The following is a 16,093-nucleotide window of genomic DNA, read 5'->3' on the forward strand; positions in this document are numbered from 1 at the left end:
GAACTGGAGTTGAGTTTCCCAAGTGTTCATCTCCTATTTTTTTTTATACCCAAAGACTATTTGACTCCCAAACTCGTTTGGGTTGGAAGGGATATTGAGGATTCTCTCATTCCACCCCCTGCCATGGACACCTTCCCCTATCCCAGGCTGCTCCAAACCCCACCCAGGCTGGCCTGGAACATTGCAGGGATGGACAGCCCCAGGTGAGGACACAGAGCATCCATCCCTCCTCCCGCCCTTCCCGAGCTGCTCCCACGTGTGTCTGCAGGCACTGAGGACCAGAGCCAAGTTTCCCACTCGGTGAGGCTGAGCCTGGCAATAAAAGTGCAGCCAGAGCTCCGTGCTGCTCCCAGGGCTCCCACAAAGCTTTCCTGAGGAGCTCAGGGCAGTTACTGCCCTCCCATCCCGCTCCTGCTCCGGGTTTAACGCCAAAGCTTTCGCCTGTGGGTTTTCCTCTGCCCCAGACCTCCTCTAACCCATCTCGCTGGTGCTCCCTGTTTGGCTGGAGTTAATTTAGCGGAGCTAATGGAGTTACTTCTCCTCAGGTCAGCACTGATTTCACATCCTTCAGTTCCTTGCTTAATTCACTGAGAAAATTTCTGATTCTGAAGCCCATTTCCAGCATTGCCCTGTTTTCCACAGTGCCAGGACCACGCCGGGGGCTCGCTGGGCTGGACCTGGGTTTCCCCACATCCCTGCTCTCCTTGGCTGTGTTTGCTTCGCTCTGAGCAGGGCTCAGCTGCAGGCTTGGCTGCAGTTCCTGCATCCAGCTGCAGTTCCTGCATCCAGCTGCACCAGGCTGCCTCCCTGCCCTCCCTGGGACAGGAAAGCAGCAGCTCTCAGGAAAGAGTTAATCCCAGCGAGCCTTTGGGATCCTTCGCTGGGGAGAGGGCTGATCTTTTGTTTGTTTTGAAGCTGCTGGCAGGAAAGCGGGGAGGAGAAAATTACCTAAGTGATAGTGAGGTTGCCATGAACTATATAAAACTGGGAAATCAAAGCGGAGAAACTCCACCTCGCAGTCCTGAGCCACAAGCACAACCCCTGAAGTAGAAACCCACCCCACAAGTGAGTGATCTCAAAGGCTTGAACTCCAACCAAGCTGCATGAGCTCAGAGCTGCTGCGGGAGTGAGGAGCCGGTGCTCCGGGGCAGGGAAGGCTTTTGGCAATCCCCACAGCCATGAAGTGGAGGTTCCTCTGCATCGCCTGCCTGCTGGAGCTGGCTGGTGAGTACCGATGGCCCAAACCCTGCCCACAGCAGGCACCAGCCGTGGGGCAGCTCCTGGGAGCAGCAGCCGGGGGGAAGATGCTTCTCCTCCAGGAGTTTGGTATTCAGGGCCACCCAAAAACCTCCCTGATGCTCCGAGAGGGGCAGGAGTGGGGATGGAAACTCCTGCAAACTCCTGGATAACACCAGGGGATGGGAGTGCAGCAGGCAGGAGACAGTGCAGCTGTCTCCCAGCCCGCGCTGGGCTGAACCAGCCACGCTTTTGTTTTGTGGTTGGAACTAAACATTTGCTGAAAATCAAATGAGTCGCCATAAATATTAAAATCTCCTATTGCAGCTCTTCAAATATTCATCATATGAAGCAATGAATAGCAGCACTGAGATTTTCTCTAGGTGCTGCTTTTTAAAGGGTTATATTTTAGGGAAATATTATCATTTTTGGTCCCAAACTCAACAGCCATGAGGTAATAAAAAAGGACTAAAAACGTGAAGCAGCACTCTGTGTGTTGCCTGGTGTGCTGGGACAGGAGCCAGGAGCCTGCGGGTGTCTCCTCAAATGTAATTTTTTCTTACTCACACAAATGTGAGTGAAGAGATCTATTGCAGGAATTCACTGGGTTTTGTTCTCCTGTTTCACAGAGCTCCTTTCATGTTCCCCTGGCTGCCCAGGTAAATTGCTCACCTGAGCTGCTGGCTGAGCCTCCAGTCTGTGTTATTTTTAAAGGAACTGAAAAAAAATCCCAATTTTATTTGAGAAAAATGACATTCAGGGCTGTGTGGAGTGTGTGAGGGTATGAGACAAAGGTGTGAGGCAAACCTCGAGCTTCAAACCTCCAGTTCCAAACCTCGAGCTCTTTGTGCAGAACAAAAGTGATGGAAAAGTGATAAAAAGCTGGGATTTTGGAAGGACAAAGCCACTGGGCAGCCGGGGCTTTAATGCTTTATGCAAAATGTGCTTGCACAGCCCATGCCCATCACTGCTGCAGGACATCCCTGCCTGCAAGGTGGAGGAGGAAGGTTGGTTTCTTCTCAGTGTAGCTGCTGGGAACAATCATCCTCGGGGCTCTGCTTGTTCCTCAGCTCCATGGGGAGTCCCAGAGAATCCATCAAGGAGAATCCATACAGTTGTGCAACTCCCATGGAAGTCCCAGCTCTGCCTTTGGGCTGAAGTTGCTGCTGGCAGCGCTGCCGAGGGTGGGAGCAGCGGGCTCCTCCTGCTCCCAGGACAGCTCCAGCCAAAGGCACGTGTTTTATAGGAAAAATCCCTTTGTGCCACACTGGGACACGGCAGAAGTCCTACAGATGTGGGGAAGAGGGAGTTTGGGGTCTGGGATGCAGAGGCAGGAGCAGCCTGGTCCAACCCCACGGGAGAAAATCCCCTGGGAAACCCAACTCAAATCCCTGGAAATGCTCCTTGTGGTCTCTGCCTGGTTCTTTGGGGCTCTTGCCGAGTTTCAAGGAAGGGTTTGCAGCCAGCCCTGCTCTGCAGAGTGGGCTGCAGTTCCCAGACCCTCCCAAGCCCCTGGGAGGATGCTGTGAGCAGCTTGTGCTGGAAAGCTGGGGATGGATAAAGCTGGATCAAGCTGGGGATGGATAAAGCACATGGAGAGCTGTCCTGTGCCTGTCTCAGAGTGAACATGGAAAAGGCAGGATGGATTGTATTTGTACCTAATAAAAACACTTAATTTCTTTCACTTCACCTTTCATCTCTGTTTTTTATATGTTTTTCATTCATCTCTGCCGAACTTGATTTTTAGAAAAATCTCTTCTCTTGCCATTTTCACACATTCTTTCTTCCCTCCACTCCTTTTGCAGCACTTATGAAAGTTCTGAATATCAGGAATGGAAAAAGAGACTTTAAAACTTCCAGCTGCTCGGGTTTAACATCCTTTAGAGGCTGCTGCTCCAGCCAGGAGAAATCTCAGCCCCGGGAAGGTGCTGGGCTGCCCAAGAGGCCCCAGTCCCAAGCAAGGCCAGGGAGCAGCAGCTGGGCTCTGGTGGGGCAGCTTGGGGGGCTCCCCCAGCCCCCCACCCCCGGCCCCACACCCACATCCTGTCTGGGCGAAGGAAAAGGGGGAGGGAAGGGACTTTTATCAGATATTTCCAGAGGGAAGAGGGCTCCACCCGCTTGAATTCCTGCCACATGGCTGAGAGCTGTGGAGCTGGGAAGGCGTGAGTAATGCCGGCTGGAGTCCTTGGAGGGGCTGCTGGGGGAGCCGGGGCTGGCTCCGGCCCCAGGGCTCTGCATCCCCCAGCCCAGAGCTCCCCTCCTGCATCCCAGAGCTCCAGAACGCCTCTGCTGCATCCCAGAGCTCCCCTCCTGCATCCCAGAGCTCCAGAACGCCTCTGCTGCATCCCAGAGCTCCCCTCCTGCATCCCAGAGCTCCAGAGCTCCCCTCCTGCATCCCAGAGCTCCAGAACGCCTCTGCTGCATCCCAGAGCTCCCCTCCTGCATCCCAGAGCTCCCCTCCTGCATCCCAGAGCTCCTCTCCTGCATCCCAGAGCTCCAGAACTCCTCTGCTGCATCCCAGAGCTCCCTTCCTGCATCCCAGAGCTCCAGAGCTCCCCTCCTGCATCCCAGAGCTCCAGAACTCCTCTGCTGCATACCAGAGCTCCCTTCCTGCATCCCAGAGCTCCCCTCCTGCATCCCAGAGCTCCCCTCCTGCATCCCAGAGCTCCAGAGCTCCCCTCCTGCATCCCAGAGCTCCCCTCCTGCATCCCAGAGCTCTCTTCCTGCATCCCAGAGCTCTCCTCCTGCATCCCAGAGCTCCAGAGCTCCCCTCCTGCATCCCAGAGCTCCAGAACTCCTCTGCTGCATCCCAGAGCTCCCCTCCTGCATCCCAGAGCTCCCCTCCTGCATCCCAGAGCTCTCTTCCTGCATCCCAGAGCTCCAGAACTCCTCTGCTACATCCCAGAGCTCCCCTCCTGCATCCCAGAGCTCCCCTCCTGCATCCCAGAGCTCCCCTCCTGCATCCCAGAGCTCCAGAGCTCCCCTCCTGCATCCCAGAGCTCCAGAACGCCTCTGCTGCATCCCAGAGCTCCCTTCCTGCATCCCAGAGCTCCCCTCCTTCATCCCAGAGCTCCTCTCCTGCATCCCAGAGCTCCAGAGCTCCTCTCCTACATCCCAGAGCTCCAGAGCTCCCCACCTGCATCCCAGAGCTCCCCTCCTGCATCCCAGAGCTCTGGAGCTCCTCTCCTTCATCCCGGAGCTCCAGAGCTCCCTTCCTACATCCCAGAGCTCCCCTCCCGCATCCCACAGTCCCTTTATCCTCCTCTCCACCTCCCATGGCCCCTTTACCCTCCTGTTCTCCATCCCACGGCCCCTGGCCCCCCTCGGCAGCCCTGGCACCGGCAGTGCCCTGTGCCAGCTCCGGGCAGTGATCGCTGTGCGAGGCAGAGCTGGAGGGGCTCCCCCGGCCCTGGGCCCATGTGCCAGGTGCCCAGCCAGCCAAAGGCTGAGCTGGAGGTTTGCCAGAGGTGAGGCAGGAGATCTGAGGCAGGAGCAGCTCAGGAGGTGCAGGTCCTGCCCGCAGATTCCCAGTGGGATTCCCCTCCCTGGGTTCTGTTTGCTGTGGGTGCAGGATTGGGATCCAGTGGTGGAAACTCCCCTCCTCTTTCCTGAACCTTTGCCACCACAGAGCTTTTTTGTGGCCCTGGCATAGTGCTCAGGGATGAGTCTTGGAGCAAGTTTAACATTTATATTGTTGCCTTTTCTTTATTCAATCTAAGATCCTTCCTAAGCCCCATTATTAAAATATCTTTAAGAAGTCATTTACTTTTTAAAACCTAGGTGAGTGAACACAATGGGTGCTGGGAAATACAATTTTCTTTCCTATCTCTGCATGGTTTTGCTCCTGCACATGCTTGCATTGCCAGGTGAAGATTTCTCCCAGGTTAATAAATAGCTTGGCTTAAACTCTAAACCCTCAATCCTAACAAACTGACAAAGTTTAATAAAGCCATTAAAAATGTATGGTGCAATAAATAACCCTCTTTAGCTGAGCACCACGTGGATTATCCAGCCCACATCTGGATCATTATTTATCTCACAAGCCCAAAGATTTTGAAAAAACCCTCATCCATGTTTTGTGGGAAAGCTCCTGCACATGCTCCGAGAAAGGCAAGGAAAAGAAACCCCAAGTGACAGCTCCTCTCGCAGATCACACCAGCCAGGCCTCCTGGCCAATATTCAGCATTCTGCATGAAAAGGCTTTGATCAGGAGCACCTCGGGTGCTTTGCAAACATCTGGAGGAGTTCAGAGGTGCTTGGGCTGCTGTGGCACCAGGGGAGCTCAGGGCCAGGTGCTGAACTGTTCTGGGATGTGAAGTTTCCTGCTCCTGGCCACAGAACTGAGCTCTGCCTAAATCTGCCTAAGGCCTGACTCTACTAAATCATGGCTTTGCCTAAGGCCTGGCTCTGCCTAAATCATGGCTCTGCTAAAGCCTGGCCCTGCCTGAGGCCTGGCCCTGCCTGAGGCCTGGCTCTGCCTAAATCCTGGCCCTGCCTAAATCCTGGTTCTGCTAAATCCTGGTTCTGCTAAATCCTGGCTCTGCCTAAATCCTGGCTCTGCCTAAATCTTGGCCCTGCCTAAATCCTGGCCCTGCCTGTGGCCTAGCTCTGCCTAAGGCCTGGCTCTGCTAAAGCCTGGCCCTGCCTAAATCTTAGCCCTGCCTAAATCTTAGCCCTGCCTAAATCCTGGCTCTGCCTAAATCCTGGCCCTGCCTAAATCCTGGCTCTGCCTAAATCCTGGCCCTGCCTAAGGCCCGGCTCTGCCTCTGGGCTGCTCCTTACTCTGGGCACACTGTGCTGCCTCCTGCTTTTCATTTGTTAAAAGTCAGCAGGAAAACTCGGTGACTTAACCAGCTGGAACTGAGTTGTCCTGGAGAAGAAGGAACTTCTCCCCCTGAACTAAAAGCTGTGCCAGAACCCAAATTCCAGCTCCAGACACCTGCACTGAGCCTCAGCAGGGCCCCCCCAGATCAGCTGCAGCCCGGGATGGGATGGGATGGGATGGGATGGGATGGGATGGGATGGGATATGGGATGGGATATGGGATGGGATGGGATATGGGATGGGATGGGGTGGGATGGGATGGGATGGGATATGGGATGGATAAGATGGATAGGATGGACAGCACCACTGTGGGCAGCCCCACAGGACCCGTCTGAGCCCCACATTTCCCCTCCAGCCCAGCCTCCCCCAGCAGGACCAGCAGAGCAGCTCTGCCCCTGCCACCCACGGCCAAAACCAGCCCTGGTGACCTCGGGCTTTGCTCTTCCCAAACCCTGCAGCCCTGTGGAGCTGACCCAGCCAAGAGCAGCTCCTGCCAGGCCCATGCCCAGTGCCCAGTGCTGTTTTCCTGGCAGCAGGTCCTGCTCAGGACCTGCCAGAGCTGCTCCATCTCTCAGGGTGGTTTGGGAGGATGAAGTAACTTTTCTTGGAGCTGGGGTTCCCCTGGGCAGAGCTACAAATGAAACAACACATTCTGTATGATTTTCTCCTTGTGCCTGGATAAGAATCTTAAACACCAAGAGCCCTGGGGTAGAGACTGGAGCTGTTTGTTAAAAGTGGGAACAGATCTTAGGGAGAGACGAGTTAAGGAATGGGGAAAAATGCATTTTCATTGACTCACACAGCTCATTTCAGAAGGAAAAGCTGGAAGTGTCATCTCTGCAAGGCAGCAGGAAGCAATATATAAACTTTAAGTTAGAACAGCAAACCACTCTCCAAACATTCTGCTTTACCTCCAAAGATGTTTTCGCTCATGAGTCAGGGCTGATCCCAAGCCAGTGGGAATGTTTCTATTTACTTTGAGATTGTGCCTGCAACTGTAAATCCAACTTATCTATCCTGAGGCACACAAGTGATCTCTTCCAAGGCTTGATTCTTCCCTCCCAGGATTATAAACCCAAACTGCTCTGAAATCCAGCTTTGTGCATCCACCAGTGAGCTGAGGATGGGGTGGGGTGAGGGCAGAGCCTGTCCTCCTCCTCTGAGAGCCCCTGGCAAGGGCTGCACCAGCCTCTGCTGCTTGCCAGATGAAAAGTTTCACCCCTGAGCCTCTCCCAGATGTGTCCCCTGCCATTTTGGGGCCAGAAAACGCGATTTTGGGAGAGCAGCTCAAGCTTTCCTGCTTTCCCCCAGGGGCTCAGGGCTGGGCTGGGGGTTCAGCAGCCCCTGAGATCTCCCTGTTCCCTCAGGCTGCACCTCTGGGAGCACCACGGCCACCCCCAGCCCGGCAGACACGGCTGTGGCAGCGAGGGACAGCGGCACAGGGACAGCCAGCACTGCCACCACTGCCACCACAGCCCCGGGGGACACCAGCAGCACCATGCCAACCTCTGGTAACCTCTCCCTCTCTTCCCTCTGTCATTCTCTGTCCATAATTAGATTTATTAAGTGCACTGAGTATGGTCAAAAGCTTTAATTCCATCCCAAAAAATCCCACCTGGGGACGCCCAACCCAGGCAGCTCGGCCCCATCCTGGTCAAAACAAAGAGCTCAGTAATGTTCATCTCTCCACACATGTTGGAAGAGACACGTGTGAGAGTCCTTTTGGGAGAAGAGGATGAGGGGGAATGGATTTAAGCTGGAAGAGGGAGGTTTAAATTTGATATTGGGAATTAGGAATTGTTCCCTGGGAGGGTGAAGGGCCCTGGATCCCTGGCAGTGCCCAAGGCCAGGCTGGACAGGGCTGGGAGCACCTGGGACAGTGGGAAGTGTCCCTGCCATGGCAGGGGTGGCACTGGGTGGGATTTTTTAGGTCCCTTCAACCCAAACCAGTGTGGGATTCCATGATGGGAGGCCCAGCTCAGGCTCTGAAGGGATGGGAGGATGCAGGGAGCCTTTCCCTGCTACTCTTTGGGATCAGAGCCTCCTCGGGGCCAAGGAAGAGCTGGTGGCAATGCCAGGGGTGGGGTGGCCAGTGGCACCTTTGCCGTGGTGGCCTGGAAATTATCCCGCTGTCCCCCTGACTGTGTAATTAGTGTAATTAGGCAGCAGAACCAGGGCTAACGAGGGTTCCTCAGAGAGCCAATGGCTCCTGCTGCTGGCTCTGACAGAGCAATGTCCTCACTGAGCTTACGGGGTTCAGCTTTTCTCCTGTGCCCTTCTCTCTGCACAGCTGAAGGCACAGCCGGCTCCGTGGCCACCAGCCCGACATCGCCGGGGCTCCTGGGGCAGCTGAGGACGAGCCCCCAGCCCAGCCCGGCCCCCACATCGCTGCCGGGCTCCTCCCTGGGGCCACAAGGGAGGTCGGGGGTCCCCGGGAGCCAGAGCCCCCCGACACAGCCCCAGGATGGGGCAGACACCCCCGGTCCCCCCAGCTCTGCGGCCACCCCGGAGCATCCCGCTGTGCCAGCCACCAGCACGGCCCCGCGGGCCACCAGCGCCAGCCCCCAGGTGAGGAGGGGTGCCAGGGGAGGCTGGGCTGCCCCCAGCCCCAGCAGGGCGCTGACACCCCCCTGTGCTCTCCCTTCCAGCCACCCATCCCTGCCATCGACTGCCACTGCCACCCCGGACAGGAGGGGGACAGCGGGGCCATCTGCCTGCGGCTCAACGAGTCCAGCACCTGCGTGAGTGTCCCTGAGGAGTGTCCCTGCATGTCCCTGAGTGTCCCTGCATGTCCCTGCGTGTCCCTGAGTGTCCCTGCATGTCCCTGCATGTCCCCGCATGTCCCTGAGTGTCCCTGAGTGTCTCTGCGTGTCCCTGAGTATCCCTGCATGTCCCCGAGTGTCCCTGTGTGTCCCTGCGTGTCCCCAGGGGCTCCTCGGGGTGGGGGGCTCCCAGCAGTTCCCCCTGGGGCTGCTGCAGGAGGGGATAGTGCCGGGTGGATCCCAAAGGAATAGATCCCAAAGGGGTGGAACCCAAAGGAGTGGATCCCGAAGGGATTGATCCCAAAGAGATGATTCTCAAAGGGATGGAACCCAAAGAGATGGATCTCAAAGGGATGGATCCCAACACAATGGATCCCAAAGGTGTGGATCCCAAATGAGTGGATCCCAAAGGAGTGGATCCCAAAGGAGTGGATCACAAAGGGATGGATCCCTAAGGGATGGATCCCAAAGAGATCACAGCAGTTCCAGGGGAAATGAGACCTCCTGGCTGCACAAATCCTCCTTTTTCCTTTGAGCTCGGGTCAGCTCAGCTTCCAAAGCATCTCCCACCGTGTCCAACAGGAAGCTGCCTTTGTTCTTCTTCTTCCTCTCCCCTGTTAGAAACAAAAGTGCCTTTTTTTTGTCTTGCCAAGTGGCCTAGGAAAGAGCACAGGGCATTGCAAGGAGCTGCTCAGCGTCCCCAACAAGTCCTGAGGGAATCCCAGGCTCTCTGTGACCGGCCTTGGCCTTGTGCACCACGAATGGGGCGTTTGTAGCAGCAGAGGGGGGTCTGCTGGGGTGGGAGGAAGAAACCTCTCCCCCTGGAGGCACAGCCTGCCCCAAAGGTGGATGCTGCTGGGTCTTGTGAGCCAGCAATGCCCTGGGTGCGAGATCTATATAAAACATGCAATTTAATGTCATTGTGCCGTGCTGCTGCCCCTGGGATGAGTGAGGCTTGGCTTGCAGCTGTGGATGAGTGATTAAACTCATTTAGGCTGGTTCCTGTTCACAGGGAGCAGCAACCCAGAGGGAAACCCCTGCAGGAGCCCGTGGTTCCCATCAGCTGCCATGCAGTGGGCTCTGCCCCGGCTGGGCACGGTCTGTGTGTGTGAATGGATGCCACAGCACCTCAGAGCATCCCACAGCAGCACAGCTCACACTGCCCAGCCCTTCCTCCTCATGGAACCCCCCGAACACCCCCAGCTCCCTGCGGGGCTTTCTGGAGGCTCCCACCCCACAGCAGAGCCTCCCCTCAGCACCCTGGGGTGGGACCAGGGGCTCAGGCTGCACCTGATAAAGGAACCAGATAAGAGCAGTCCTGAGTGTCCCTCTGTCCCGCTGGCCTTTCCCGAGGCAAATGAGCAATCAGCTGGCACCGGCGCCGCTAATTGCAAAGGGAAACTCTGACACTGCGATGAGTTCTTTCCACAGCACAGAAAGGAAAATACACACTTGGGTCTCTTGTTCCATCTTGGCCTTCCTCCCCCCCGAGCCAAGCTCTATAGAAACAGCTGAAATCCCTTTGTTTGTTGTTCTCCCGTGGAGGAGTTTCTGCGTTTTTGCACTTTCAGAGGATGGAGGGACACAAGGATGGTCCTGGGGCAGCTCTGGGCAGAGGGAGGAGGGCACTGAGCCCTTGCCAGGACAGGGGGGCTCTGTCTTCCACAGCCCCAGGGGGGGATCCAGCCCAGTGCAGGGCCCAGAGGGGCTCTCTGTCTCTGGGGTGGGCACAGCCACGGCTCAGGAGGGGTCGGGAGGCTGAGCAGGGTTTTGGCAAAGCTGGGCTCTGTCTGCGAGCCTGGCAGTGGCTGAGAATAGTCCTGAGGAGAAAGCCCATCCTGTCTGATCCAGAAACTGGCCACAAAGGCTGCAGCTCCTCACTCCTCTTCCTCTCCCCCCCGCCCAGAGTCAGTTCAGCTCTAAAATGTGAGAAATGTGGTTTTTTACCTAGCCTTTGATCAGCAACCTAGCAAAAACATTGAAGACATTTCCTAAACAGGAAGGCTCAATGCTTCTTTGTTATTTCCCTCCTTTCCCAGCCCCTGCCTGGGACTCTGAAACAATAGGGCTCTTCAGTTGTTCCAGGCCAAAAACCGGGGAGACTTGCCATGCGATTCAGAGCCTAAATTTAGCTTTGTTTAAATGCCATTTTCAGGAGTTGCTAATAACACCTCCATTTAATCTATTTTCATTAAGACATGAGAAATGAGCACCTCCACCTCCAAGGTGTTGGGGGTCTGGCAGTGCTGGAGTGGGAGGAGAGGGTTTGACACCCAGCTCAGCTTTGCAGGGCACAGAGGAGCCACCAAAATCCAGATGGGAAAGCACAACAGCATGGCCGAGGCAGAGAATTGCTCAGTTTTCTTGGATTAATGGCTGTTCTTTCTGAAAATTTGGCAGGAGCACTTTTTGCAGAGGAAGGGATCGGATTTATGGCAAGCACTATGTGAAAATAGAACCCACACCGTGGAGTCCCCCTGCGAGATCCAGCTCACGCCATCCAGCCTGGACAGGGACTGTTTGCTCCTCATCCTCAGAGGAGAGAAAGGTCAGTGCAGAGCATCCCCAGATAACGGTGTGGGCAGTGGGACGGGGGTTCCTTGTGGGGAAGGGCTGTGGGGCAGATCCTGGGAGCAAAAACCTCTCTGCAATTCTGCTCTTTCTTCTGGGGTCCTGCTGGACCTCTGGACCTGCCTCCAGGAGCAGCCTCAGCCCAGGCAGGTTCTTTGGTGTGCCTGGTCTGCAGAGTGTGTGGTTCGTGTCTGGAATGTGTAATGTGTGTGAAGAACACATTTCATGTGTGTAATGTGTGTGAAGAACACATTTCATGTGTGTAACGTGTGTGATGTGCTCTCCTGCTTCAAACCTTGCAGATCCTGACAAACTGTTGAACATGCTCCAGAAGTCTCACTGGGAAAAGGTAAATCCCTCAAGCAAATTTGGCTGCAAAAACTGCCTGGCCAGGTGGCTGGAGGGATGAGAGCTTGAGATGGTCAGCTGAGGCTGGGGGACATGCTGAGATGTGGACCTGCCAGTTTGGGGGTGCCTGATGAGTGTAGAGACCCCTGAAGTGTCCAGGGACAGGCTGGACAGGGCTGGGAGCACACTGGGGCAGGAGGTGGAGGAATTTTAAGGTCCCTTCCAACCCAAACCAGCCTGGGATTCTGTGATGCAGCACAAGAGAGGCAGAACAAGAGAAGCAGAACTTTCAGGATGCAATTGGCACTGGAATTCTTCACGAATTCCTCCCCCAGCACTCCCCTGAGGCTGCCACAGCCCCAGCTGTGTCTCGGGGTACAAACAGCAGAGCTGCAGTGCTCAGACAGATCTCAGCCAGTGCTCTGAACCTTGTGCTCCAGAGGACAAAATTCCCTGTGCCATGGAGCCTCCAGGCTGGAAGGAGCCAGTGAGGGCTCCCAGGGCTGGGGCAGGGCTGGGGCAGCAAAGCCCAGCTCTGCTGACGTGCGCTTTCCCAAGGAGGTGGCGAGCAGCATTGTTTGAAGCCTGTGCAGCAGATGCAAACATTTCCTGTTTGTCCCACTCCCAGCTCTCTTTGGTGTTTTGTTTTGGATTTTGTTTTCTTTTTTTTTTCCAGTTTGGAATAGAATCCCTTCAAAAGGAGGGTGCGAGGAGCCACCGGGACTCTTCTCCGAAGACCCTGATCGCCCTGGTGACATCTGGGCTGCTGCTGGCGTTCCTGGGGCTGGCTGGATATTTCCTGATGAGGCGGCGCAGCTGGAGCCCCGCGGGCCAGAGGCTGGTCAGTGCTTACAGGTGGCAGAGCCGCAGGTAGAGAGGAGCCCTGTGGCTCTGTACTCACCCCGCTGTGCCCCCAGGTCGTGGGGCAGCCCGGGCAGGGCAGGGGCATTGCACAGGGGAGGGGGAACCTCTCTCCTCTTCCAAAATCAGCTCCTGCAGCAGCACCACCCCGGGTCTAACTAACACTTCTTTTTGCTCAGCAGTAAGAGCTCATCCAGCAAGACCCCTCCAGAGCCCCTGAAACCTCATGAGTCTCTCATTAAAAGTGGAGCCCTTTAATTCCCATTCCTTGTGTGAGTCCCGTGTCTGTGCCCATGCTGTAATAAAGGCAATTTCTCCCCAACAGCCATGGTAATAAAACATATCAAGAAAGAAAGAGGCAGAAATTTCCTATTTCCATTCTCCCCCTTCCAGGCAGGCTGACCCTGAGGACTCCTCCCCTCCAGCAGCTTTTGGGGATGTGCCCCTGTGTAAAGTGAGGCCGGGCCACGATTTCCCCATCAGTGCCCAGCGTGGGCAGCGGTGTCCTGGGGGGCATTTCCTGGCCAGGAAGGATGTCCCCAGAGCACACAGCTGGGAAATGCAGTGGCAGAGGCAGGGACACTGCCTGCGTGCCCCTGGTGCTGGCAGCAGTGGCAGTGTGTGCCGTGGGAGCCCTGGCAGTGCCAGCCCCAGCTGCAGGTCAGGCGTGTCCAGCCCACCCACGGCAGAGACACTGAGTGAAGCCCAGTGCTGGAGGCTGCTGAGGAAATTCCACCTGGGATTGGCAGTTCCAGGGCTGCACAACATCTGGGGAATTCTCCTGGGGCACCTGCTCCTCCCAGCAACAGCAGCACCCAGCCCTGCTGAGCTGCACTTCTGCCACACCTGGCAGCCAGCTCTGCACTTCACAGGAAGGGCAAGGGAAGGAAAAAAGAGACAATTTCCATCATTTCCATCCGATGGTGATTTTTCCTTGGCCGAAGTGGCCGGCAGAGCTTCTGTCCCAAGGCAAGGTCGTCTCCAAAACCTGGTTAGGAGGAAACAACAAAACCTGACGCTTCTCTTGCAGGTGCTGCAGGAAAAGCTGCACTTCCTGGGTGGTTTCTTCTTCCACATGGGTTCAGGCCCTCTGCTCCCCTTCTTGTCAGCAGTGCCCTGCCCTGTGGCTGTTTGTCGCTCCTGCCTGGGCACGGTGGGCACCTCTGCCCCCAGCCCAGCCCCTTCCCCTCGCTGACTCTGTCCCTCGTGTCCCTGCCAGGCTGAAGACCCCTACTACACGGAGAACGGCAGCCAGGGCAACACCATGCTGATGTGCCCCTCGCAGGAGCCAGCGGAGCTGCAGGAGAAGCCCAACCTGCCCAACCTGCCCAACGCGAACGGGGGCACGCAGGAGAACGGGACGGGCTCCCAGAACGGCCGCTCGGGCCGGCAGCGCGACACCGACACCGAGATGTGACCGCCCGGAGCCCCGGGCACGGCGGGACCTCTGCGCCCCGACAGGGAATTGCTGACCTCCAATATCGTCATTCTTGTCCCTGTGAAGGACTCCAAAATCAGCCTAAAGCACGTGGAGGGCCAGAGCTGCCAAAGAGCGGCTTCTCCTCCTCCTCCTCCTCCTGCTGACCACACAGGACACTTCTTTTGCAGCTGTTCTCTGCCTTTGTTGTCAGAAGAACATCAGGACAAATGCCCGTGCCCTTGGCCCTCCCCAGCTTTCAGGCAGAGGTTGGCTCCAAGCAGCCCAGATTTCTGGGAGCAATATGTTAGGCTGACTAAAGTAGTTAAATTGGGATTGCAGTGACAAAAGCCTCTCAGGTTTCAGATAGTTTTGGTTAACAGAGTTGTTTATAATCTCATCTTTATGTTTAAGTGCAGGATTTCTTCCTCTTCTGAGACCATCAGGCATTTAACCCCTTCCTGTCTTTAGGGCTCCTCTAGTGTTTCCTACTCCAGCAGAATTTGCTGAAGCTGTGTGTAAAACTTTCCACGTGGAATGGAAGGCTGAAATGTCAACTTCTTTCTCTTTGAATCCTACCAGGACCGTGTCCTGAAGGTCTTTTTGGAGGGGAAAAAGCCTTCCCCAGCCTCCCCCTGCCAGGGGCTGGGGGCTGTGACAGGCAGAGCCAGCAATTTATCCCTTGAGTGAGATGGAGAAGGCTGGGGAGGGCTGTGGGGCTCTGTGGGTGTCCTGGGGCAGGAATTTGGGCAGGAGAGGTGCCAAAGGGCTCCAGAGGGAGCCGTGGGCCATGGGAAGTTCAGTGTGGGATGTACCAAAGCCAGGAGCAGGAGCACTCTGAGCTCTCCTGCTCCTCCTGCTCCCCAGGGAAGCGCTGCTGGAGCCACCTCGAGCTCCTGGCAGCTCGCTGGGTGCCAGGGACCCGGGCCAGGTTTGTTCCCCATCCCAAGCACATTTTTAGGGAGCCAAGCCCTGATTGTGCCACCCCGTGCTGCTGGTGCCAGCCCAGGCGGGCTGGTGGTTCACGACAACACCAGCAGCGACCTCCACACCCCAAATAAGCCCAAAATTGGCCCTTGAAGCTGATCCACCCTCTCACGAGTGAATTCATCCCAAGCTTCTCTCGGTGCTGAACACTGAGGGGAAGGGGTTTTTTTCTGGTACAGCACTCAAAGCAACGACAGCAGCACCCATCACCACCTGGGGCTGTTTTTTGTGGGTGCAAGAGTCGCTTTAACACAATTAAAATATTCCAGGCTGTTTGCTTTGGTGTGAATTGCTTCTCCCAAATCTCACTGTGAATAATCCTGGTTGAAAAAGAAAAATAATTAAGTACTAAAAACCGGTTTCTCTGTTGTGTCCTTGGAACAGCAGCGTGTTCATCCCCGTGGGATGCGTGGCTCTGGCTGCTGCCAGCAGGATGGGAGGACAACGCCTCACGGAGAGGTTCTTTCCCAGCAGAAATCCCATGACTAAAGGCTCTGGCTTGCTCTGAGCACATTCCTCTCCCAAAAAACGTCTGCAGGATGAGTGACTGACGTGCAGCAGGCTGTTACACCTCGTTTGTTTGATTTGGGGTTTGTTTTTGATGTTTAAGACACGCAGTTAATTCCTGGAAAAATAAAAGAGTGATGTGCAGGGCTGGGGTTTGACCTGGCAGCAGGGAAGCTGCGCCAGGGGAGGGGCAGGGTGGCAGCAGCAGGAATTTCTCCATGGAAAGGGTGGCCAGGCCTTGGAAGGGGCTGCCCAGGGGGGTTTGGAGTGCCCATCCCTGGAGGTGGCACCTGGACGTGGCACTCAGTGCTCTGGGCTGGGGACAAGGTGGGGATCCAGAATTCTGGGGGGATTTTCCAGCCTCAGTGGTCCTGGGATTCTGTGAGGGCTCTCTGCAAAAACCAGCAACATTTCCTGCCCCAGAAATTCACGGGGGGCACAGGGAAGCCTTTGGTGCCTTCTCTTGTGGAGCTGCTCCGAGGGCAGGAGCTTTGGGAGTGGGGATCTGTCCTGATTCCCTCTCCCCTCTGGCATGCCTGACCCTCCCTGCTGCTGCTCCCCTGGATGGGCACACCAGCAG

At 56.0% G+C, this 16,093-nt stretch overlaps 1 protein-coding gene across 3 annotated transcripts; it reads left to right on the forward strand.

The window, feature by feature from the left end:
- The first annotated feature begins 972 nt into the window (after window positions 1-972).
- CD34 (CD34 molecule) lies at window positions 973-15,361 on the forward strand. 3 transcript variants are annotated; one of them, XM_030291777.4, is made up of 8 exons: window positions 973-1,224; window positions 7,428-7,571; window positions 8,351-8,628; window positions 8,709-8,801; window positions 11,223-11,370; window positions 11,696-11,742; window positions 12,418-12,582; window positions 12,782-12,957. In XM_030291777.4, exons 1-8 carry the CDS (start codon window positions 1,179-1,181, stop codon window positions 12,785-12,787), a joined length of 927 nt encoding a protein of 308 aa, XP_030147637.4. In that variant the 5' UTR covers window positions 973-1,178; the 3' UTR covers window positions 12,788-12,957. The 3 variants fall into 3 exon arrangements, with proteins under 3 accessions (XP_030147637.4, XP_030147638.4, XP_030147636.4); XM_030291778.4 differs by having other exon boundaries at window positions 12,785-12,957; XM_030291776.4 differs by lacking the exon at window positions 12,782-12,957 and adding an exon at window positions 13,822-15,361 and having other exon boundaries at window positions 974-1,224.
- Window positions 15,362-16,093: the final 732 nt, after the last annotated feature.

This window comes from Taeniopygia guttata, chromosome 26 (genome assembly GCF_048771995.1).
Source record: "Taeniopygia guttata chromosome 26, bTaeGut7.mat, whole genome shotgun sequence".
In the NCBI taxonomy this organism is placed as follows: domain Eukaryota; kingdom Metazoa; phylum Chordata; class Aves; order Passeriformes; family Estrildidae; genus Taeniopygia; species Taeniopygia guttata.